This window comes from Schistocerca serialis, chromosome 3 (genome assembly GCF_023864345.2).
Source record: "Schistocerca serialis cubense isolate TAMUIC-IGC-003099 chromosome 3, iqSchSeri2.2, whole genome shotgun sequence".
NCBI lineage: Eukaryota > Metazoa > Arthropoda > Insecta > Orthoptera > Acrididae > Schistocerca > Schistocerca serialis.
In genome coordinates, this window is record NC_064640.1 from 170562312 (window position 1) to 170585975 (window position 23664).

General features: G+C 40.6%; 1 protein-coding gene across 1 annotated transcript in view; it reads left to right on the plus strand.

Moving 5' to 3' along the window:
• LOC126469886 (facilitated trehalose transporter Tret1-like) overlaps positions 1–23664 on the plus strand; it is a 187671-nt gene that overhangs the window by 113267 nt on the left and 50740 nt on the right. Inside the window, exons 4-5 of the mRNA XM_050097221.1 lie at positions 8947–9132; positions 19419–19517. Of these exons, the coding sequence (XP_049953178.1) occupies positions 8947–9132; positions 19419–19517 (285 nt within the window). The remainder of the gene's footprint in view (positions 1–8946; positions 9133–19418; positions 19518–23664) is intronic.

Consider the following 23664-nt stretch of genomic DNA (forward strand, 5'->3'; position numbering starts at 1 on the left):
GCAGAAGAAATTATTCCAAAATGGAGAAAGAGATTTCAAGCTTTATTTATGGAATCACATATTTCAAATGTTACCTGTACAGTAAAAAGTTTAGATTAATAACAGATGATGCGGCATTAAAATGGTTGTTGGGGTTAAAGAATCCTTCTAGTACGTTGACGCGATGGGCAGTAGGACTAAGTGAATTTGATTTCGAAGTCACACATAAAACTGGGAAGAAGCACGGGAATGCAGATGCCTTAAATAGAAAAGTATCAGTATTACACACTGGGGGGCAATGAGCAAAAGCAATGGCAAACGACGCAGAGAGCGGATGATGAATGTAAACATTATTTTAAGTAGTCACAATTTTGTATACAGGATCGGTTGCTACGCAAAGTAACCAAGTTAGGAAGGCGGGTAGAGGTACCACCGAAGCTAAGGAATAGAATGCTACAAGAAGCTCATGGTCACATATTAGCGGGCCACGGAAGTTGCAGAGCTACCAACAGGAGAGTAACAGAAAGATATAGGTGTAGGAATAAGCAGGCGATCGTAAAACAGTTTGTGTGGAATTGCATACAGTGCGCACAGAGTGCGGATTTGTATCGAACAAGAGTACCACTGTAGAGGTTACCTGAAGCATTAGCACCATTTGATTTTCTAGGGACTGATGTTTTAGATCCAATCAATTAAACACCTGCAGGGAATAAGTACGTAATGACAATCATAGATCATTTTTCAATATACGTAGAAATGGGAGCGGTGCCAAACCAGCAGTCAGCAACAGTGACACAAGTGCCTCTGAATGGATACTGAAGTTTGGAGTGCCTGAAACAATAGTAACAGACCAGCGGAGAACTTCACGTCAGATCTGGTAATTTCCAAGAATGATTGCCTATCGAAGTCGCGGGGTCCAAACGATACGTATCGAACGTGCGATCGTAAATCGATCACGCAACTCTGGTGGCGGGCGTTATGAGTATGTTTACGGTGTCCGCTGCGGCAATGACAAAAGAAGTCCGTTACAAAAATACTTGTAATTATAAATGAGATGACTTACCTTGCTCGTCGTAGGTGTTGTCGTCATGTGAAAGGCCATGTGATGCGTACGCTACGGGAACAATTCCCTTTTTGCCATTAATTCGCGGAGGTATGTAACTTAGAGCCACTAAGGGAACGATGAAAACAGATAAAAGTGACGATCACAAATAATTGATCATAATGACCGCCACCAGAGTCGCATGATCGATTTACAGTCGCACGTTCGATGTGTATCGTTTGGACACCGCGACTTCAATACGTAGTCACTCTTGGAAATTACCTCATATCTATTCAAGGAGTGGATTACATTGGCCGAGCACCTCCTAAAGAGTCACAAATTTTTGTAGTTAATATTAAGCGACAGTTGTGATGGTGTAACAAGCGACGCCGCTTGCCAAGAGTTGTAAATTAAACTAACAATGAATTCAGTCAGGCAGAAATGACACTACTAAATAAGGGTTTGAAGCATAATATAAAAATTGGCAGTCAGTAACAAAAAATATAATGTGCAATAGTGTAATATCAATCAACAGCTCCGCCATTACACCAGCGATGCAAATGAAGCAGCAAGATGATGAAATTGTAAGTGATCAACTGTCATATAAAAGCCTTTCACACTATTTTCGTAACACATAACTGATGCAAATCTATCTGCATCCTATACAGGCAGTGATACACATAGTCAACCACAAGGAAGAAAACCAACAGAAGACATCACTGATTTCGATTTCTAGCCATACACTGCCCCCCTCCTTCCCCCCAAATGCCACACCAGCAGTTACAGTAAAAAACAATGGACAGAGAGTTCTAGATTAATTTAGTTTAAGACTGTTTATTTTTAAGTAACATTTCTCTATATGTACGTATGTATGTATAAACGCCTGAAGATGAACAGAACATGTTCGAAACGCGTTGCATTATGTTAGATTAAGCATAAAATAATAAGTGTCTGGTAGCAGAAACTTGAAATAAATACTTATCCCACACAGTCACGGTGCACAAACATAGCCATTATGGCTGAAAATAATGACAGTCGTTCTGTTTAGCGAGGACCTGCAGCTCTGTTGTATGTTTTAAAGATGATACCATCCTCTTGGGTAAAATATTCTGGAGGTAAAGTAGTCCCCCCATACGGATCTGCATGGAATCCCTGTACACACAGCAATTTCATTTCACTCCTTACAGTATTTCCACTAACATCATTACCATCCCAACGACGGCCGAACTCGTTCTCAGTTACGTTTTTGACATACACTCATTTCAGTTCTCTACCTTCTGCTTCAGGGTAGTACTGCAAGGATTACATGCTGAACCCGTGTATCTTTGCAGATAAACATTAGCATCATGTTGGTCCGTCCTTTCCTCTACATCAATGCACGAACTTTTCCGTCATCAGTTTATGCACACACATGATCTGTCAGCCCTAATATAGACTGTTTACCACATGTAGAATGAAACGTACTTGCGAGATCACAGTATTGAACTGCATCTAAACAAACTTTTCCCTGAAGCACAATGTTATTGTTTCTTCATGTCTTTTATTCATATTTTAAATGTAGTTTACTTCCCTGTGGTCTACACCTTAGTTAAAAATAAATTATTCATCAGGGAAACATCTGAAAAGCTTGTGCAAAATTATCTTTATTGTAGCTATCTGAGAATCTACATCTCAAATAATGCGGTTGATACTAGATTTAAATATACCTGTTTGCACTCCCTATATCAATAGTATACTTTTTCGTATCTCACACAGGAGATTCGAAAATACGGATTGGATGTTCCGGCATTTCTACTGCAGTACAACAACAGCAACACGTTCACTGTTTGACAACTTGTGACCTGGTAGTCTGGAGGCCGTATACCTGATGTCTGTGAAGACATGTTAGATTACACCCTTTAGCCTTCTTTGCCCCTTATACTGCCATTCTTTGCGATCAAACACTATTGCAGCACAGACGTAATAATTTTAATGCGTTGTTTCGCTTAATTTCACTCGTTTTCTGAACGACTGCGGTTCAAAGCCCTATTCAGCTATACAGGATTAAGTTTTCAATGTTTCCCCTAAATCTCTTAAGGCGAATGCCGGGACGCTTCTTTGACGTTTCGTATAATTTTAATGATTTTTTTCGGTACTTGGCAATGGAACTGTCACATCACCTACCCCATTGGGCCTAAAAACAAAATCCCTGAAGTAGCACGAACTTCATGTGTCCACAAAATCTTACAGGAGAGCATCAAAATCCCACACAGCAGAGCCCATCTACTTCGAAGAAATGCGATGTTTTCGAGCAAAAACATAAAATCCAGCGTTAACAGACCACACAAAATCCTGTGTTAGTTCGCCTCTTGAAAACTGTGCACACTGCGTAGTCCTGCAATGATAAACAGATCTGCAGAAACACCAACAGGTTATATAGAAAATTCAATATTATGTTAAGAATTTCTTTAGTGAAAAACGACGGGTTACTAAAATGGGTAGAACAGATAGGATGTGTACGACAGTTTGTCTCCACTGACGATACTGTATTTCAGCCTCAGTATGTGTTATCACACCGTATGTTACAAAGGCTATCGATGACTGTAACACAGAAGAGACAGGTGACTGAAGTGAGTTTTACTCCATAGACTAGGTGCATGACAAATGATTGGGATTGCAGAAGATTTTGATCACTCAGTGCGTCTTTGCGACGTGTCAGGTGAATATGCAAGCCAAGGAAGCATTGGTAACCAAAGAAGACTTGCACATTCGTCCTCTCTGGTGGCCCATCGTTGTATTGCTGATACGCGATATGTGGAGCCGTCTGAAGGAGCTGCAGTATCTCAGACTCTGAGATCTCCCTGATATAGCGGTTGCTGTTCAGATCGCTTTCAGTATTCGAAATCAATTTCCATCACTATAACTATTACTGTCTCTCAGTGGAGTCAGTAAATAAACCTGATTGTGTAAATTACAAACGTTCACTGCGTGGTGTAGTTCATTACATGTAGAAAGCACATGCCCATATTCCACATAGTGCTATGAAATACACAAACACTAATCTTTACGCGTTTGAATTCTGTATTACAGATTTTGTAAAGAGATTAATACATATGTGGCTCTGAGCACTATGGGACTTAACTTCTGAGGTCATCAGTCCCCTAGAACTTAGAACTACTTAAACCTAACTAACCTAAGGACATGACACACATCCATGCTCGATGCAGGATTCGAACCTGCTACCGTAGGGGTCGCGCGGTTCCAGGCTGTAGCGCCTAGAACCGCTCGGCCACCCCGACCGACAATACATATGTGACGAAACTTCTTTTTTTCATTTCGGAGGTGCAGGATGACCCTTCTGAATGACTGTGAAGGACAAAATAACAAAAACGGAAAGGACAAGTTGCAAATAACATGAAGTGTTAGTAACTATAGAACTAAAACTTAACTCCATCCGAACAGTCCTCGGAAGGCTCAAGGGTACCGACCGACCGATGTGTCATCCTCAGCCAATAGGCGTCACTGGATGCAGATATGGAGCGGCATGTGGTCAGCACACCGCTCTTCTGGCTGTTGTCAGTTTTCGAGACTGGAGCTACTACTTAGCAAGCAAATACACTATGAGATCAAAAGTATCTGGACACCCCCAAAACATACGTTTTTCATGTTAGGTGCATTGTGCTGCCACCTACTGTCAGGTACTCCACATCAGCGACCTCAGTAGTCATTAGACATAGTGAAAGAGCAGAATGGGGCGCTCCCCGGAACTCATGGACTTCGAACGTGGTCAGGTGATTAGGTGTCACTTGTGTCATACGTCTGTACGCGAGATTTCCACACTCTTAAACATCCCTTAGTCTACTGTTTCCAATGCGATAGTGAAGTGGAAACGTGAAGGGACATGTACAGCACAAAAGCGTACAGGCCGATTGAGTCTGTTGACTGACAGAGACCGCCGACAGTTGAAGTGGGTCGTAATGTGAAATAAGCAGACATCTATCCAGACCATCACACAGGAATTCCAAACTGCATCAGGATCCACTGCAAGTACTATGAAAGTTAAGCGGGAGATGAGAAAACTTGGATTTCATGGTCGAGGGCTGCTCATAAGCCATACATCACGAGCCGGCCGCGGTGGTCTCGCGGTTCTAGGCGCTCAGTCCGGAGCCGCGCGACTGCTACGGTCGCAGGTTCGAATCCTGCCTCGGGCATGGATGTGTGTGATGTCCTTGGGTTAGTTAGGTTTAAGTAGTTCTAAGTTCTAGGGGACTGATGACCACAGATGTTAAGTCCCATAGTGCTCAGAGCCATTTGAACCATTTTGAACCATACATCACGACAGTAAGTGCCAAACGACGCTTAGTGTAAGGAGGGCAAACATTGGACGACTGAACAGTGGAAAAATGTTGTGTGGGGTGATAAATCACGGTACACAATGTGGCAAGCCAATGACAGGGTGTGGGTATGGTGAATGCCTGGTGAACGTCATCTGCCAGCGTGTGTAGTGCCATCAGTAAAATTCGGAGGCGCTTGTGTTATGGTGTGATCTTGTTTTTCATGGAGGGGCTTGCACCCCTTGTTGTTTTGCGTGGCACTATCACAGCACAGGCCTACATTGATGTTTGAAGCACCTTCTTGCTTCCCACTGTTGAAGAGCAAATCGGGGATGACGATTGCATCTTTCAACACGATCGAGCACCTGTTCATAATGCACGGCCTGTGGATCGACAATAACGTGCCTGTAATGGTCTGGCCTGCACAGAGTTCTGAGCTGAATCCTATAGAACACCTTTGGGAAGTTTTGGAACGCCGACTTCGTCTCAGGCCTCACCGATCGACATCGATACCTCTCCTCAGTGCAGCACTCCGTGATGAATGGGCTGCCATTCCCCAAGAAACCTTCCAGCACCTGATTGAACGTATGCCTGCGAGAGTGGAAGCTGTCATCCAGGCTAAGGGTGGGCAAACACGATAATGAATTCCAGCATTACCGATGGAGGATGCCACGAACTTGTAAGTCATTTTCAGCCAGGTGTCCGGATGCTTTTGATCACATAGCGTAGCTCCTCAATTGGCCTCTCAAGGACAGAGTGCACACCAATTGCCAACAGCTCTCGGCAGGCCCAGACGGTCACCCATTCAAGTGCTAGCGAAGCCCGACATTGCGTAACTTTGATGACCCGATGGGAACCAGTGTAACCACTGCGGCAAGGTCGTTCGATAGTAATTATAGGTCCACTACAATTGCTTCTGAATTTGAAAGGATTAGTTGTATTGGAACTGTAATTAACTTTAAGTTACATGTAATTGATCCTTTCCCTTATTGGTGTTCCCTAACTTTCACTTTAAAGAATATAAAAGTTTATCTAATGTAAAGGGCAGTTACAATAAAACATTCGGTACCAGAGACGGGCCCCTGGTAAAACGAGTGATTGTGGGCTAACAAAACTTTTGTAGAAACATTTATAAGGACACGAAGAAGAGAAATCGCGAATGAACCTTTGAATCAAACACATTCTCATTTCGACATAAGAGGTTAGCATTTGTTAACTGTCTACCACGTTTATATTCTAGTTTACAAATGTTGCTCACTATGACTACCACCTGCATTTAAGACAGCCTCAAAATGCACTAAAGATACCATTTCACAACTGTTTGCAGTACTTTTAGAACGGTGGACCGTGGGATATCCAGCTGTCGGGACTCAGCTCGTGCGCTACTTAAATATGGCACACTGCTTCTAGAATTCTCACTCATAGCAACAGTAACTTCTTCAACTATTTGTCCAGCAACTGGGCGTCTGTGTTTCCCAAGAAGAATTCCAAAAGCGCAAGTTAGTTCAAACTTCCGAATCATCTTGTTCAACCCCGGTGCGGAAAAAGGACCTATCAGTATTTCTTTAATGGGTCGATAATCGCGATGTGTAGCAGCACTATTGTTGTTGTTTTGATAAGAAATTTACGAATAAAGCCCTGTTCGTCTTATCCAAATCCATGTGTACTGTCTGCAAACGTGCTTCAACCCTACGTCGCCATTCTAGTACCGGCAAGGCATTACATAAAAACTGCTTAACAGCAATTCATCGCATAACACTACTAACAACGCAAATCCTGCAGCGCAGCGCACATTACTACAAAGTTGTATACCCATAAGGTAAATGGCTTTCAGTCTACCCTGGCTCAAGAAGCGAAAGTTTATTTACACGTATAACCACCCTGTACATTACTGGCTGTTAAAATTGCAACACCGGAAAGGACAACAAATAACGAAATTGTACTTACTGTGTGCATGTAGTAGGAAGAACACATCTGTGATTCAGGGTATACAGGATGCGAAATTTAATATACAGATCTGCCACCCCCTGCTGGACATCAAGTCTACTGGTCTTAGATGTGAGATATGGTTATGTCACTACATGTCACTTCATCTCATCAATCGTAGTGGTTTGTGAGTCGTGGAGTATTATTAGTCTCTCCGCAATCCATGCCCACATGTTTTCAGTGGGTAAGACATTTGGAGTAGGTGCTAACATACTGACGGCCGAACACGCTCTGTATAGAGGTAGGTCAGGACAGCACAGGTAACATGCGATCTTGCGTTAACTTGTTGAAAGATAACTTTGCAGAGTCCTCCAAGATAGGATACAGCCACCGATATTAACATGTCATCAATGTAACACCTAGTGTCAAAATTACTGCCTATGCAGACCAGGGTGATCGTTCTGTGTACTCAGTGCCATCCCCATACCATCATGCCAGGTGCTCAAACAGCATGATGATGAAAAATTCAGTGTGGCAACGTTAATTCTCCTAGGAGCCGCCATACATAGATAAGTCTGTCACGATGCAGAATCGTGACTCACGTGAAAAGACAATGTGGTGCTACTCCAGTGTTAAGCGTTGTCGATGGGCACACTACTGTCGGCAGGCCTCTCTCCGTTGCTTCATCGAGGGAAGCCATAGCAATGGTCGCCATGGTAATAGTCCGTGGTGCCGCAGACGTTATTGTACTGTCCACATGGATACTTGTCTTGCTGCAAACAAGCACGTTTCCTGAATCTTTGTATGTATCCTCTCAGGCACTAGTCGCTTGGGGTCTTTAAGATCCTGCATGGCGTTCAGCATGGCCCTCTTGAAAGCACCGAGACCATATTCCCAAGTCAGTCACGGGATACCGACCAATGCGAGCAGCGGCATCACAGAATGAGACGGGGTACAATTTCTCCACACTCCTTAGTACGAGTACATGAGAACTTCTCACAAAAAAACCGAGGTTCAAATCTGGTTTCTGAATTCGGAATGTGCTGTTTAATAGTTCCTTATATACAAAATTTAGATGATGTTGCTCCTGCCTAATCTGTGTGGTTGTGCTGAAATGCTAATAATTTGCCTGTCGAAAAATGTGGCACATTTAATGCCAATTTGACTTTTGTTGCATCCCGTTTTAATGGTGCTGCAATTTTAATAGCCAACACTATACATTACAAAGCAATTCGGTATATGTACTTTCAGTTTCTACTCATTGTACACCCTCGAGAGTTCTCCATCATATGGTAGTCTGTACAATAATGTTTGGATCGAAACGAATGCTGGATTTATTCTGTGGTGAGGTTTTTTCTGTGAACAGAGGAGTACTGGATTCGAGTTCAGACAACCATATACTTATAATACCATTTCTTTTTATGTCTAGATGGGTTTATTGCCAGAATATTTATCAGTTATTACTAGTGTCACGGAATGTCTAATTTCTAGGCCTTTTATCGATTCACGATGTTCTAAAAAGAGATGTAGCTTTATTATACTTAATTATCTTCTTATTAGTATCTATATGAGAATTATTTACTCGCAAGCAGTTATATATGAAAGATTTCCTTTACACATAAACATTACTTGAGCTTATTGATATTTATTCTGGTTTGTGTACTAAATATTATTTAACATTTTTAGCAAGTGTCTTAGTTCTTGTCGTACCGATTGGGGCATTACTTGGAGGTATCCTCATGGAAGCATATGGACGACTGAACGCGATAAAAATGGCTGCTATCCCATGTGCAGCTGGATGGATATTAGTTGCTGTTGGACAAAGTTTCCTACCTATATTTATTGGACGTATACTGACTGGAATATCGGGAGGTAAGTGTTTTTTCATTATTATTACTGAGATCCTGCTAGAGTCTTTAGGATTTATGACTTTCATAAGTACATGTGTCTCAATATTATATATGCTTTGGCGTAAACATTAAGTGAATACAAACATTAATTTTTTCTGTTATACAGATACTTGCAACATCTCTGACTGTCTTGAGCTTATGTGGAAAATTATCTATTCTCAAAAATATGGTACCCTTTTATAGCGTAATTAAAAATCCACTATCCTGGTATAATTTTCAGCTCAGCTTGTCACAAACAGTTTGTCCTAAGTATACGATTTTACAATTTAGCTAAGTGAATTCCTCAAGTATGCTCGAATGCTGCGAAATTTGGAGTAACACGAAATTGTGAGTGACGGAATTAGATACCATGTGCACTGAATCTGAGCCAATGGGACGCATTTGTTTCGTTGGAAAGCCTTTAACATCCCATGTCATATTAAATCCAGTGCTGACGGGGACTGTAGTTCCCTTAGTGCAATGGTGACAATGGATACGAAGAAATACCGTTTACATTGACTGCATACGCTGGGGACTCATTTAACATACTGAAGAGGCTATCCAAACAGTAATTCAAGGCACAGGATGGTAACTAGCCACAAACTGAGCCGCTCGGTTCTGAAGTTGTAAGTGGTTCATCTTGACGATTGTCAAACATGGTTAAACCAACTGGCCATGCTCTTGGCGCTTCGACGAAGTTCATAGTCTGACTCGATCTTTAGGTTTGTACCGAGTGCAAGTCCTGAGGCAACTACATTGGCGATTCTATGGAAATCCTTGTTTTGACTCCTTGTCTTGGACCATAGGGATGAAACCTGTGGGGTCCCATTGAAGGACTCAGGAGTGCATCACCAATTTATTTAACTGAGCGTCCGAAAACCATAAATTGATAATAGTGATATCTAGAGGGTAAACGTGAGTATTTACCGAAAAGACAGATCATATCAGATGATAGGTAGCGTACTAGTGCAAGACGACAGAAAACTAAGTCAACTAAAGTAGAAATTCACACTGCATGGGAAATAACGTGGCTGAGAATACCCAATAAACGTATAAAAAGTTGTTGATATTAGTCTTCTATGGGTCAGCAGACTCATCCTGCAGAAACAACATCATTTTTGTAGCACATACGATCACGATACACGCCATAGTAGTTTGAGCAGATTTTAAACACCCAAAAATAGACTGACAAAAGACAAGGTTACAGATTCGAGTCCCCGTTCAGCACCTTTACTTTATTTATTTATTTCGAGTTCTACAGACCCATATGAGAATATATCTCTGGATTTAGAACGAGTCAAATTTTTACTAATTATTGTTCAGTGCACAAGTACTTTGTCTTAACATGTAAATAACAGAAACAGATAGGCTAACATATAACGTTACGTATGAGTTATCATACTTGACTTCTGAATGAGCATACAGTTATACATACACATACACACTATGTGATCAAAAGTATCCGGACACCCCCAAAACCATACGTTTTTCATATTAGGTGCATTGTGCTGCCACCTATTTCCAGTTACTTCATATCAGCGGCCTCAGTAGTCATTAGACATCGTGAGAGAGCAGAATGGGGCGCTCCCCGGAACTCACGGACTTCGAACGTGGTCAGGTGATTGGGTGTACGCGATATTTCTACACTCCTGAACATCCATTGGTCCACTGTTTCCGCTGTGATAGTGAAGTGGAAACGTGAAGGGACGCGTACAGCACGAAAGCGTACAGGCCGACCTCGTCTGTTGACTGACAGAACCGCCGACAGTTGAAGAGGCTCGTAATGTGTAATAGGCAGATGTCTATCCAGACCATCACGCAGGAATTTCAAACTGCATCAGGATCCACTGCAAGTACTATGACAGTTAGGCGGGAGATGAGAAAACTTGGATTTCGTGGCCGAACGGCTGCTCATAAGCCACACATCACGCTGGTAAATGCCAAACATCGCCTCGCTTGGTGTAAGGAGCGTAAACACTGGACGATTGAACAGTGGAGAAACGTTGTGTGAAGTGACGAATTACGGTACTCAAACGTGGCGATCCGATGGCAGGGTGTGGGTATGGCGAATGCGCGGTGAACGTCGTCTGCCAGCGTGTGTAGTGCCAACAGTAAAATTCGAAAGCGGTGGTGTTATGGTATGGTCGTGTTTTTCATGGAAGGCACTCCTTGCTGTTTTGCGTGGCTCTATGACAGCACAGGTCTACATTGATGTTTTAAGCACCTTCTTCCTTCCCAGTGTTGAAGAGCAATTCAGGGATGGCGATTTGATCTTTCAACACGATCGAGCACCTGTTGATAATGCACGGCCTGTGGGGGAGTGGTTACACGACAAAAACATCCCTATAATGGACTTGCCCATGTTCACGTCTGTCGATGGATTATCCACAACAGTGTTTTAGTGCCAAATTTCATACAGTTTGTATTGTTCTCAGATGAGGTCTCATTCACCAGTGGTGGTGTTTCCAACAGCTACCACAGCCATGTCTGGAGTGAGGACAATCCTCGTGCCACCCATATTGGTGGCCACCAGTAACAATTCTCTGTCAACATATGGGCGAGCATTGTCAAAGCCCACATAATAGAACCTTATTTGCTGCCTCCAAATTTCACTGGGCCAAGTTACGTAGTATTCCACTGAGATGTGCCACCACAGTTCTTGGAGACTGTACCCCTTGTTTGCTGTGAAAGGATGTTGTTTCAACATGATGGTGCACCAGCCCACTCCGATGTTAATGTCCATGAGCACCTGCACAACACAATCCTCATTGTTGGATTGAAATGGGAGGCCCTGTCCCATGGCCAGTGTGATCACCAATTCTCATAATTCTGGACTTTTTCTTCTGGGGTTACATCAAGATGTTGGGGTATGAAACCCCCCATAGAAATGGACAAAGACCAGCTTGCTAGGGTCCAAGTTGCCTGTGTCCTGGTACAACAGACACCAGGTATCTTTGAGAGAGTACAGCAGAACTTCATGCGCCATTGCCATTCGTGCACTGACACTGCTGGTCTTCACTTTGAACAGTTACTGTGAGCTATGATGCTGTTATGTGGTGTACATTGTGTGTGTCTGTAACACAATAAATACACATTTCCAACCATTGGTTCCCTGTCTCAATCACCTGTTTTAGTTTGACCCAAAACGTTTGAGACAAACTGTTTATGTATACATCTTTCCAGGTGAAATGTCCGACTAGCTGGGGGAATTTCTCTTATTGTCTAAGGAACATTAGCTATTTCTAGACACCTGTCTAGGCTGCATCTGTTTACTAAGTCCACTGAAATCTATTTGGGAGCAAGAAAAGTTTTCTAACTCAGTAGTTGCACCTTGATTGTCATCTGAGGGACAAATTTGAGGATGATTCCAAAGCTCTAGTCTGAACTCAGTTGCCCATAGCTAATCTTACAACTACATCTCTACGCAACAAATTAGAATATGAGATACTGCAATTAGTACATTCAGACATTAGTACATTTCTGGGGAAGACCTTGCAAGTCTGCTATCCAGGATCCATAAAAATGGTCCCTGTGCTTCCTGCATGGCTTAAACTGGTATCTCGCTGCAACAACATGCATTTGCTGCCAGAAATGCTCACTCAGCAAAGGGCACAGTTCGTTAATTTCTAATGCTTCAGGGCCAGTGCACGGACACAGCTTTTGCGCGATCTCCTACTAACTATTCCTGCTGCAAAAAAAAAAAAAAAAAAAAAAAAAATTGCTTTGGACTCTGGGATCCGATATGTTTCTGATCTTGCAGCACAACATAAATCTATGGAGGCAGCTTTGCCACCTCTCTACAGGGTGTTTAAAAAAAAAAAAAAAAAAAAAAAAAAAAAAAAAAAAAAAAAAAAAAAAAAAAAAAAAAAAAACGGCCGCGGTGGTCTCGCGGTTCTAGGCGCGCAGTCCGGAACCGCGTGAATGCTACGGTCGCAGGTTCGAATCCTGCCTCGGGCATGGATGTGTGTGATGTCCTTAGGTTAGTTAGGTTTAAGTAGTTCTAAGTTCTAGGGGACTGATGACCACAGCTGTTAAGTCCCATAGTGCTCAGAGCCATTTGAACCATTTGTTACAAAAAGGTACGGCCAAACTTCCAGGAAACATTCCTCACACACAAAGAAAGAAAATATGTTATGTGGACATGTGTCCGGAAACGCTTACTTTCCATGTTAGAGCTCATTTTATTACTTCTCTTCAAATCACATTAATCATGGAATGGGAACACACAGCAACAGAACGTACCAGCGTAACCTCAAAGACTTTGTTACAGGAAATGTTCAAAATGTCCTCCGTTAGCGAGGATACATGCATCCACCTTCCGTCGCATGGAATCCCTGATGCGCTGATGCAGCCCTGGAGAATGGTGTATTGTATCACAGCCGTCCACAATACGAACACGAAGAGTCTCTACATTTGGTACCGGTGTTGTGTAGACAAGAGCTTTCAAATGCCTCCATAAATGAAAGTCAAGAAGGTTGAGGTCAGGAGAACGTGGAGGCCAAGGAATTGGTCCGCCTCTACCAATCCATCGGTCACCGAATCTGTTGTTGAGAAGCGTACGAACACTTCGACTGAAATGTGCAGGAGCTCCATCGTGCATGAACCACATGTTGTGTCGTACTTGTAAAGGCACATATTCTAGCAGCACAGGTAGAGTATTCCGTATGAAATCATGATAGCGTGCTCCATTGAGCGTAGGTGGAAGAACATGGGGCCCAATCAAGACATCACCAACAATGCCTGCCCAAACGTTCACAGAAAATCTATGTTGATGACGTGATTGCACAATTGCGAGCGAATTCTCGTCAGCCCACACATGTTGATTGTTAAAATTTACAATTTGATCACGTTGGAGTGAAGCCTCATCCGTAAAGAGAACATTTGCACTGAAATGAGGATTGACACATTGTTGGATGAACCATTCGCAGAAGTGTACCCGTCGAGGCCAATCAGCTGCTGATAGTGCCTGCACACGCTGCACATGGTACGGAAACAACTGGCTCTCCCGTAGCACTCTCCATACAGTGACGTGGTCAACGTTACCTTGTGCAGCAGCAACTTCTCTGACGCTGACATTACGGTTATCGTCAACTGCACGAAGAATTGCCTAGTCCATTGCAGGTGTCCTCGTCGTTCTAGGTCTTCCCCATCGCGAGTCATAGGATGGAATGTTCCGTGCTCCCTAAGACGCCGATCAATTGCTTCGAACGTCTTCCTGTCGGGACACCTTCGTTCTGGAAATCTGTCTCGATACAAACGTACCGCGCCACGGCTATTGCCCCGTGCTAATCCATACATCAAATTGGCATCTGCCAACTCCGCATTTGTAAACATTACACTAATTGCAAAACCACGTTCGTGATGAACACTAACCTGTTGATGCTACAGACTGATGTGCTTGATGCTAGTACTTTAGAGCAATGAGTCGCATGTCAACACAAGCACCAAAGTCAACATTACCTTCCTTCAATTGGGCCAACTGGCGGTGAATCGAGGAAGTACAGTACATACTGACGAAACTAAAATGAGCTCTAACATGGAAATTGTTTCCGGACATATGTCCGCATAACATATTTTATTTATTTGTGTGTGAGGAATCTTTCCTGAAAGTTTGGCCGTACCTTTTTGTAACACCCTGTATTCAGTCATCAAACACAGAGAACGGTGGGGGTTTGGGTGAAGGCCACCCCACAGGTGCTCATCTCAGTGGCTGCAAGCTCACGTTGCAAACCAGCTCTGCCTTTTGGTTGAGCTACTCCTGCTGCAGTAGTTGCTGCAGCCACAACTGGTCCTGCAGCTGTTCTTGCTGCGTCATGTGATGTTGCCTATACTCCAAAACTTTTGATCTACCAGTATCATTACGACAAGAGTCATTCTCGTCACCACTGTAGTAATACTCTACTAAGATGTGGGAGAACCACGAGTCATTTTCTGATGAAATGGCAGTTGACCAAAAAGACCAAGTGGTCGATGAAAAAAACAAGAGTAATCTAAATTTGGTAGCCTAGAATCATCAACAGTATACAAAGCCACAATAGCAAATTGGGAGAAAAATCAAAATAAAGTGAGTAACTGTGTGTGAAAGTAATGTCAGCTAGCAGAAAGCTTTGGAAACATCAGCATAACTGGATGAGGAAAGTGCACACACTTTCCTCCTAGCTTACATCACCAGAAGATATTGTGCTTGCATCCGGTGAGGATACTAAACTTGTCTTGACACAAGAAAAAGACCTAAAACATTATGAACTGATGCAGTGCATTAAGGACATGGACATTTTGAAGTTTGTGCAGCCAAGAGAGAGTCAGTCAAGGGCAGTGACAATTAAAACCACAAGAGCAGCGGTATTAACAGCTGCTACAAATACAACAAGAAAACTGGTGGTAAGTGCACAGCCAGTTGGCGCAGTCACAGCAACAGTCAGGCGAACAGCAACTACACCATTAAGAACAGATACAGTTCTCGTTAATAAGAAAATCAGCAGCATCAAATGCTTCTCCACCAACCATGGCATCCTTTAATGAAGTGTCACAGGAATGGGAGCTATCTTTACCTTTGCCTTTTGCAGCATCATTTTCAAACTTTCATGTAGCCTCACTATATGGAAAGGCTGCTTCTTCGGTATCACAATCTTCTTCTCCTGATATGTTGTGCTTCTACAGAAATTAAAGTCACAGGCAAATACTAATCATTTGTCTTTCTCTGAGATTTATGACTTGGTAATAAACAGTTCATGTGGAAGAGCCACATAACAACAGCTAAGTTAGAATTGGAGGAAGTTGCCGATGCAAACTTATGAGACCTAGATTGCTGGTTATAGACGGATTGGTCACCACAGCCATTTTGTTCGTACTTACTCTCACTGCCAACAGTGCAACACAGATTCACTGATCCATAACATTGTTATTCCTTACAACCTAGGTCAACAGACACAAGCAGTCTGTACTGGAGCTTCTGGACACATCCCTCTAGCAAAGTCTGGCAACAGCTTCAACACTGGAAGTTTCTGTCACTGCAGAACAAAATTTTCAGAACAAAATGCAGACTGCAGCTTTCAGTACAGTCCAAGAACATTCTACTAGACTCCTGAGCACTATGTCAATGTTAGCACTCTACAAATTTATCCCACAGTGACATGGCGAGACACAAAGACAACAAACTATGGTATTGAATCATGTCAACCTAGTTCTAATTCAGCTTCACATGGTTGCCAAAGGCTACCATTTTGCTCCGATTGTTGATAAGCCTTAAGACTGGATTAACTGCCATAATAAACCTTCTGAATGTGTGTATTGTCACTGAATCACCCACATAAAATGTGGGTGCTAAACAGCAACCCAAAAAGGCTCCGTAGCCAATGAAACTTCAATATCAGCAGCTTGGAATCTAGTGTTGGAGATATGACTTGAATTGTTGATCATTTGTCAAATTAAAGTTTTGTTGATTAACTTACCAGTGAACACAGGTGTGTCCACTTTTTGGCAAATTTGAACATGTTTAGTGCGCCAGGGATCACCAGAATTTGCTTCTATGCAATGATTGTCAAATAATAGCTAGCACATTCCTGTAAGGGGAACTTAAAAACAGAGTTACTATGTAGGAAGGTTACATGTCATTTAGCATTTTAGAAGTAGCCATTGTTAACGCTAGGAGTATTTTTCCTTTTCATGCTTTTACTGCATTTGGAATCTTGTAACAACAGTATCAGCTGTCATGTCTTTCCAAGTTTTGGAAGCTCTTTTGAAGGAATAATTGAAACTGTTTATGCCCATATTTAGTTGGGCTTATTCATCTGAAGTCAAATTTCTTGCTTTCCGCAGCCATGTTATGAATTTTTCTGTCCTCCTCAGTACCTCATGGGCTCAAGGATGAATTTGGCTCTTTAATGGGTCAAAACACTGTGTAGCTTTGGTAATTCAGCCAGGGGTGCAGGATCACCTTGGTATGGCTCTATTCCCAGCCTAGCATAAAAGAAAATTAGGGTTCATGTACAACAATGATTTTAAGAGCGATGAAACTGTATTAGTCACAAATTGATAAATAAGCACTAAAAACAGTCTATGTGGTTGAAAAGTATTATTAAGCAGCTCCTCATTTGACCTCATGTGCCTGAGTAGACCACGTTCCAGAGATTTCCAGCACAGAAAAGTATGAGACTGCTACAAGGAAACAAATCTGGGACATCAATGACAGTAGTTGGCAATGCTAATTGCTGTGCCACAGAAACACTCTTTGACTATCATGAAGTAGTATGTTTCTAGCTAAATAAGAAAGTGGTGGAAATGGTTTAATAATTTCAGGTGACGATAACCAAGTTCATAGCCCAGGATCTCATTCTTTAGTACGTGGCATATATTGTCCAACAAGTATGGCTTAGCAACAAAGACTGATTTGGTCCCTTGCAGTTATTACTCATTGCACCATCAACTTGTGGTATCCCAAAGGGTACTGCTGCTTTAACACAAGAGTATTTCAAGAATTATGCCATTATTCCTCCCAGGCTCTGAATCTGCATATTAACTTGATTACCTTGCAATCTCTGGGGTATAGAGCAGCAAATGGGTTGTATATATTGACCAGGATTATACAGAGATATTGAATGCTTTGCCCATGCCTGCCAAGAGTAAGCACCTTTAAGTGGGCCTTCTAGTCACAGTTCATACCAGAGAAACTTATTATTCCACGATTTTCATGAGCTGCAACAACTGTTTATAAAGACAGAAGTTGCAAGGAAGAGCAAATAAGAGATACTTAATGCAAATAGCTAACAAAGGTACATTGAAGAGCTGAGATCCAACAGTTATCAGTTCAGTTGGTTAACTGAAGACTTACTCTTACTGAGTAAAGTAGTTAATTTCAAACTGTATATTCCCTTCACCTGTCACCTGACCCCCTCCCCTTATCCCTGCTCTCTCTCTCTCACACACACACATATCATTATAATGTCAAAATATTGTGTGTTGTCACATCAGTGGGAGACCCTGAAAAGGAGTTGTGAGATGTTTGGTCACTGACTTTACACAACACTATTATAACATACTTCTGTAAAATATTCAGACACTTTTTATCAAACAAATGAATGAACAGCAATTCTGGCAGACATTTTTACTGCCTTGAAATTTACATCTTCCTTCATAAACTTGTCAAATACAGGCCTATATCCAGTGTCCCAAATTGACATGCTTGTTTTCATTTAAAATAGCTTTAAACAGCATAACATAATCTGTTTTCTTCTCTCAGTGGATCTGATTATGATGTTTATTGCGCAAAAAGTGATTTTTACTTGAAAGAATCATGTTATGTCATTAAGTGTAATAATTAATAAAATATAAATATTTTATGTTACTTCTTTTGTAGTGAATAAACCTTTAAATAACCACGAAAAAGTTAAATGTGAATGGTGATGGAATATGTTCTAGTCTTATTCTGGAGTTGACATTAAGAACATTTGTGTTTAAACATTCAATTCTTTTACTCAACCCCTTGAAAGTGAGTAAGTCAATAATGATTAAACCATTTCATAGATCAGTTGTAATAACAAATGTGAGGACAAAGTAATGGTTAAAAACAAAACAATTGCACTGTACTATTCCACCTTCAGAATTTGTGCATGAATGCCAAAACTTTCCATATATCTATTCATACAACTTTAATTTCAACCATTAGTGAAGTTTCAGTAATTCTGTAATTACAGTTTTCTGCATTGCAGACATATAAAATGAATCAAAATTTTGAAATACAGCTATCTTTTTAAGTGCTTCAGCAATCACTGCTATCTAGAATTCAAGTACTTCGTATTTTTTGTGTGTTTTGAAACCCTTTTTATGTTAAAGAAACAGAGTCTTATTGTCTGGTTATAATCATACAGAAAATTTATAGATTCTGAAGTTTTAATTGCAGATCGTGTCATATCCTGTGAGGTTCCTAGTTAAGTAAATTTTCACACTTGTACAGACATTTTACCCCTTTTCACAACATATACCTGTTTGCATACATACTGACAGTGATGTAGAGAATGTTACAAACTTAAAAGCAGGTGGGAAGTATAAATGGAAAGGTGTTAAGGAGTCAAAGATTTTTAAATGTTAGCTTCTCATTGTAAGGAGTGACACTGATCTATGGTAATCTTAAGTGAAAATACAAAACAGTACATTACAGTCAGTGACATTACTTAAGCACTGTAATCATTAATACTGTAAGTAGCTGTGTTAGATAGATGCTGCACTTCATTAGAATGATGTTTTTCATCACTCAAAAGTTACAAATTACAGGTATGGGAACGAGTCCAGCTGTTGTGTACACAACTGAAATCGGAAGACCAGAGATCAGAGGAGCACTTACAGCATCAGGGCCATCTCTTGCATCACTGGGTATATCTTTACATCAATTAATTAGTAGAGCTAAGACAAATGTTCCAGAGATTCACTGTTACAAGTATAAATGTCAGAATGTCATATATTAATCATGATAATAACAACAGCAACTCAGTCAAATTTGTCTCACATAAAATGATTGGAAAGGTAAGTTTTTACACTGTATGGTATTCTTCTGTAGTAACCAGAAGCAGCTTCTGGATAGTGCATCAGAATAACTTCTCCTGAAACTACCCTAAGCTTAGATAGTTTTCAGGAAGGGAAAAGTTTGGTACTACTCTGTATGTAACTAAATTTCATTAACTTTGCATGCATGGTAATTAGAGAAGACGTAGGTGGGAGAAAGTAATATTGTCTAATACATTTCTTGATTTGTATTGGAATTTGTGGTCTCAGGATCTTGGGAGTGAGGCTCTTCCAATAGTGGTACTGAAACATATCTGGCTGCACCCAGTTTCTTACTGTGTCCACCTTCTCCATGCGTTATTGCTGTGAACTGACAGTCTAAAATATTAACAGTAGTGGTGCATCAGAATGTGAGATTGTAATAGTGTTAACTGAAAACACTGACACATGAAATCACTATTACTGGGCAATTTAATGCCACAAAACAAATATCTCTGTGATGATACAGATTTGATTTACAAAGTCTTGGAATACACACACAATGATAACTGTGCAGTGCCTGCTTACATACACACATTGTGATAATTGCTCAATTATCTACACTCTGCTGCCATTGTCTTTATATTAACACAGCCAGTTACTTCCATAGTACCCACACATACCATGCATCTACACTTTTCAAATAGTATTTCACAATTGTGAGTGGCATAGTCTACACTATTGTGAATAAACTATCCAATTGTCTTGTCTGCTTCACCTTTTGATGACAATTCACAGCTTCATGTTTCTTGATAAGAGAGGATATAAAATGTAGACTGGCAATGGCAAGGAAAGCGTTTCTGAAGAAGAGAAATTTGTTAACATCGAGTATAGATTTAAATGTCAGGAAGTCGTTTCTGAAAGTATTTGTATGGAGTGTAGCCATGTATGGAAGAGAAACATGGACGACAACTTATTTGGACAAGAAGAGAATAGAAGCTTTCAAAATGTGGTGTTACAGAAGAATGCTGAAGATTAGATAGGTAGATCATATAACCAATGAGGAGGTATTGAATAGGATTGGGGAGAAGAGAAGTTTGTGGCACAACTTGACTAGAAGAAGGGATCGGTTGGTAGGGCATGTTCTGAGGCATCAAGGGATCACCAATTTAGTATTGGAGGGCAGCATGGAGGGTAAAAATCGTAGAGGGAGACCAAGAAATGAATACACTAAACAGATACAGAAGGATGTAGGTTGCAGTAGGTACTGGGAGATGAAGAAGCTTGCACAGGATAGAGTATCATGGAGAGCCGCATCAAACCAGTCTCAGGACTGAAGACCACAACAACAACAAGAACATGGGAACTAGAATAACAATACTAAAGACTGAGCATTATAGAGTTAACCAGACCATATTTTTATGACTAATGATTTCATGTATGAAATGACGTAGCTTTTTTTATTTTGCAAAAACACAAGACACTACTTTTTCATCTCTTAAATTAATTTGTAGTTAAGTTGCTCTGGCTTCCAATAGAACTGTCATTTATAATCTATTTAACAAAAATATAAAGTTGTAATTTTTCCTTTAAAATACAAGACACAGGAATATCACTGATGCCGGCCGGTGTGGCCGTGCAGTTAAAGGCGCTTCAGTCTGGAACCATGTGACCGCTATGGTTGCAGGTTCGAATCCTGCCTCGGGCATGGATGTGTGTGATGTCCTTAGGTTAGTTAGGTTTAATTAGTTCTAAGTTCTAGGCGACTGATGACCTCAGAAGTTAAGTCGCATAGTGCTCAGAGCCATTTGAACCATTTTTGAATATCACTGCATTCAGAAAATTCTGGCTGCAATATAATCAAAACAGATTTTAGAAATATTGCCTGATAAAAAAATGATCAGTGCTTTGAAATCAAATCTTAATTGACTATAAGCTTTTGAGCTATCAAATTTTAAGATAAACTAATTCCTTTCTCTGACTATCAGGACTACTAAGCCCACAAAACTGACTACTGAACTGTTGTTTTTTTTAAGTTTTAATTTTGACACACATACTTTTGCACACCAACAAATTCATGATATCTTCAATTCATCATATCTCCTGAAATAATTAACTTTAAGTCAAAACAACTACATCTTGATGTTCAAGACTGAAGAAATTATATCTATAATAATAATCATTTGTATGCATATGGTTCAATTAAAATTTTGTTGTTATGGTAAAGAGATAATGACAATGACACATGTCAACAGCATGTTAATGATTGAATGAAATATCAATGTTTTAGTACCCATTCAAGTTTACTGGGCATTTCTGATGGTCTTTTACACTTGCTAAACAAACTCATGATGAAGTGTAAAGCTCTTCTTCAGTTCTTCTCTATCTCTTTGGTTCATCCAACTTTGTAAGAGTGTCATAGCAATGGTCAACACTGAAGAACAAAACAGTACCTACTTTTTGACAACTGTAATCATTTCCACGCCAAAAAATCCCTTTCATACAGCCTGGCCACCAATGGATGGCATATTTGCATTGATGAGAACTCTCTTGCCCAGTATGCTGAAGGTCTCCACTATTCACCCCAGTGAAGTTGGCTATTCATTTCAGTCAGGCTTCAGTCCGTGCAGAAGACAGGTCTTTCTGCTCAAAGCATTCTTCATGTGTTGAATAACAATCTATCTGACTCACTTTCGGACTAAACGAGTCCACTCATTTAAAAGCAGAAGCATTGAGTTCCCAACAGGGACACACAAAGAAAGAAAAAAAAGAGGGTGTTGCTGGGGATGTAATGATGAGTAATAACTGTTAACAAAAAAATAACAAAAAAATTCTATATGTTTTGCCATTTATTTAGCATTGACATTAGCCAATCATGTCATTGCATGTGCAAATTCGAGCACTTGCATGTGCTAAAATGTGGTAATGTACAGACATCTGTGGCTTCATGAGTTTCCACTTGTTGAAATGCTCACTACCAGTTAAAATGTGCCTTTTTTGGAAGTGATAAATTTAAGATAGATGAGCAAAAGCTACATTTGTTCAGTTTTATTTTTATTTATTTATTTATTTGGTCCTGTTGATTACATAATATACAGCCAGTGTACAAGTAATATAGGACAATTCAATTGATGCAATTACAGTAGTACATTAACATTCATACATCACATTGCACAGACATTGGTTTATTTTACAAGAACAATTACTTGCATGCCATATTAAAGCCTGCATTATGCCAAAAACAGTTTAAGTGATTGTTTAAAATAGTATAATAAGTGACAGTGCATATTTTTATGCTACTGACATATATAAGGGAGTAAATTTTCTTCATGGCCGTGGTTTGAATGAATACAAGTTTTAACTGCATTCCTTAAGAAGAGGTTTAAGTGAATGCTCTAGAGAGTGGGATACATGGGAGTTCACATTTTCTCATAATGAAACAGATAAATTTACATTTTATCGCCACAATTTCAGTTAAACTACAAGTAACAGCATCACACTTTATCTTTAAGGGAGTGCTTTTCTTAGGCAGTTTCCCCCATTCTTGTACATCATAACTCTAAGTATTCATTCATTTTATAGAAAGTTTGTTCGATGAGAAATAATTTTAGTTTCCTTTTGAAAACCTGTACATTATTTATTTCCTTTTTTATATTGTTTGAGGAAACCAAATGAAGCTGCTCAATTTGTGCATGCAATGACCTGATTGGCTAACTTCAAGGCTAAATAACATAGGAATGGCAGAATATACCAATATCTTTCCTTAACTATTATTTATCAGCACAACCTCCCCTGCGACACCCTTACAAGCTTTTCAAAGTGTTTCTGACCAGCTTGTATATGCACCCACACGCCCTCTCTCTCTCACACACACACACACACACACACACACACACACACACACACACATGCACCTGTGCCTCTACGAAGTGCCAACAGGGCACACAATGCCATGACCGTAGTTTGGCAGGTGGACTAGGATGAGTTGGAGGTTGAGGTGGGAGAGGGGCAGGAGGGACAAAGATGGCTTGGAGTGGGT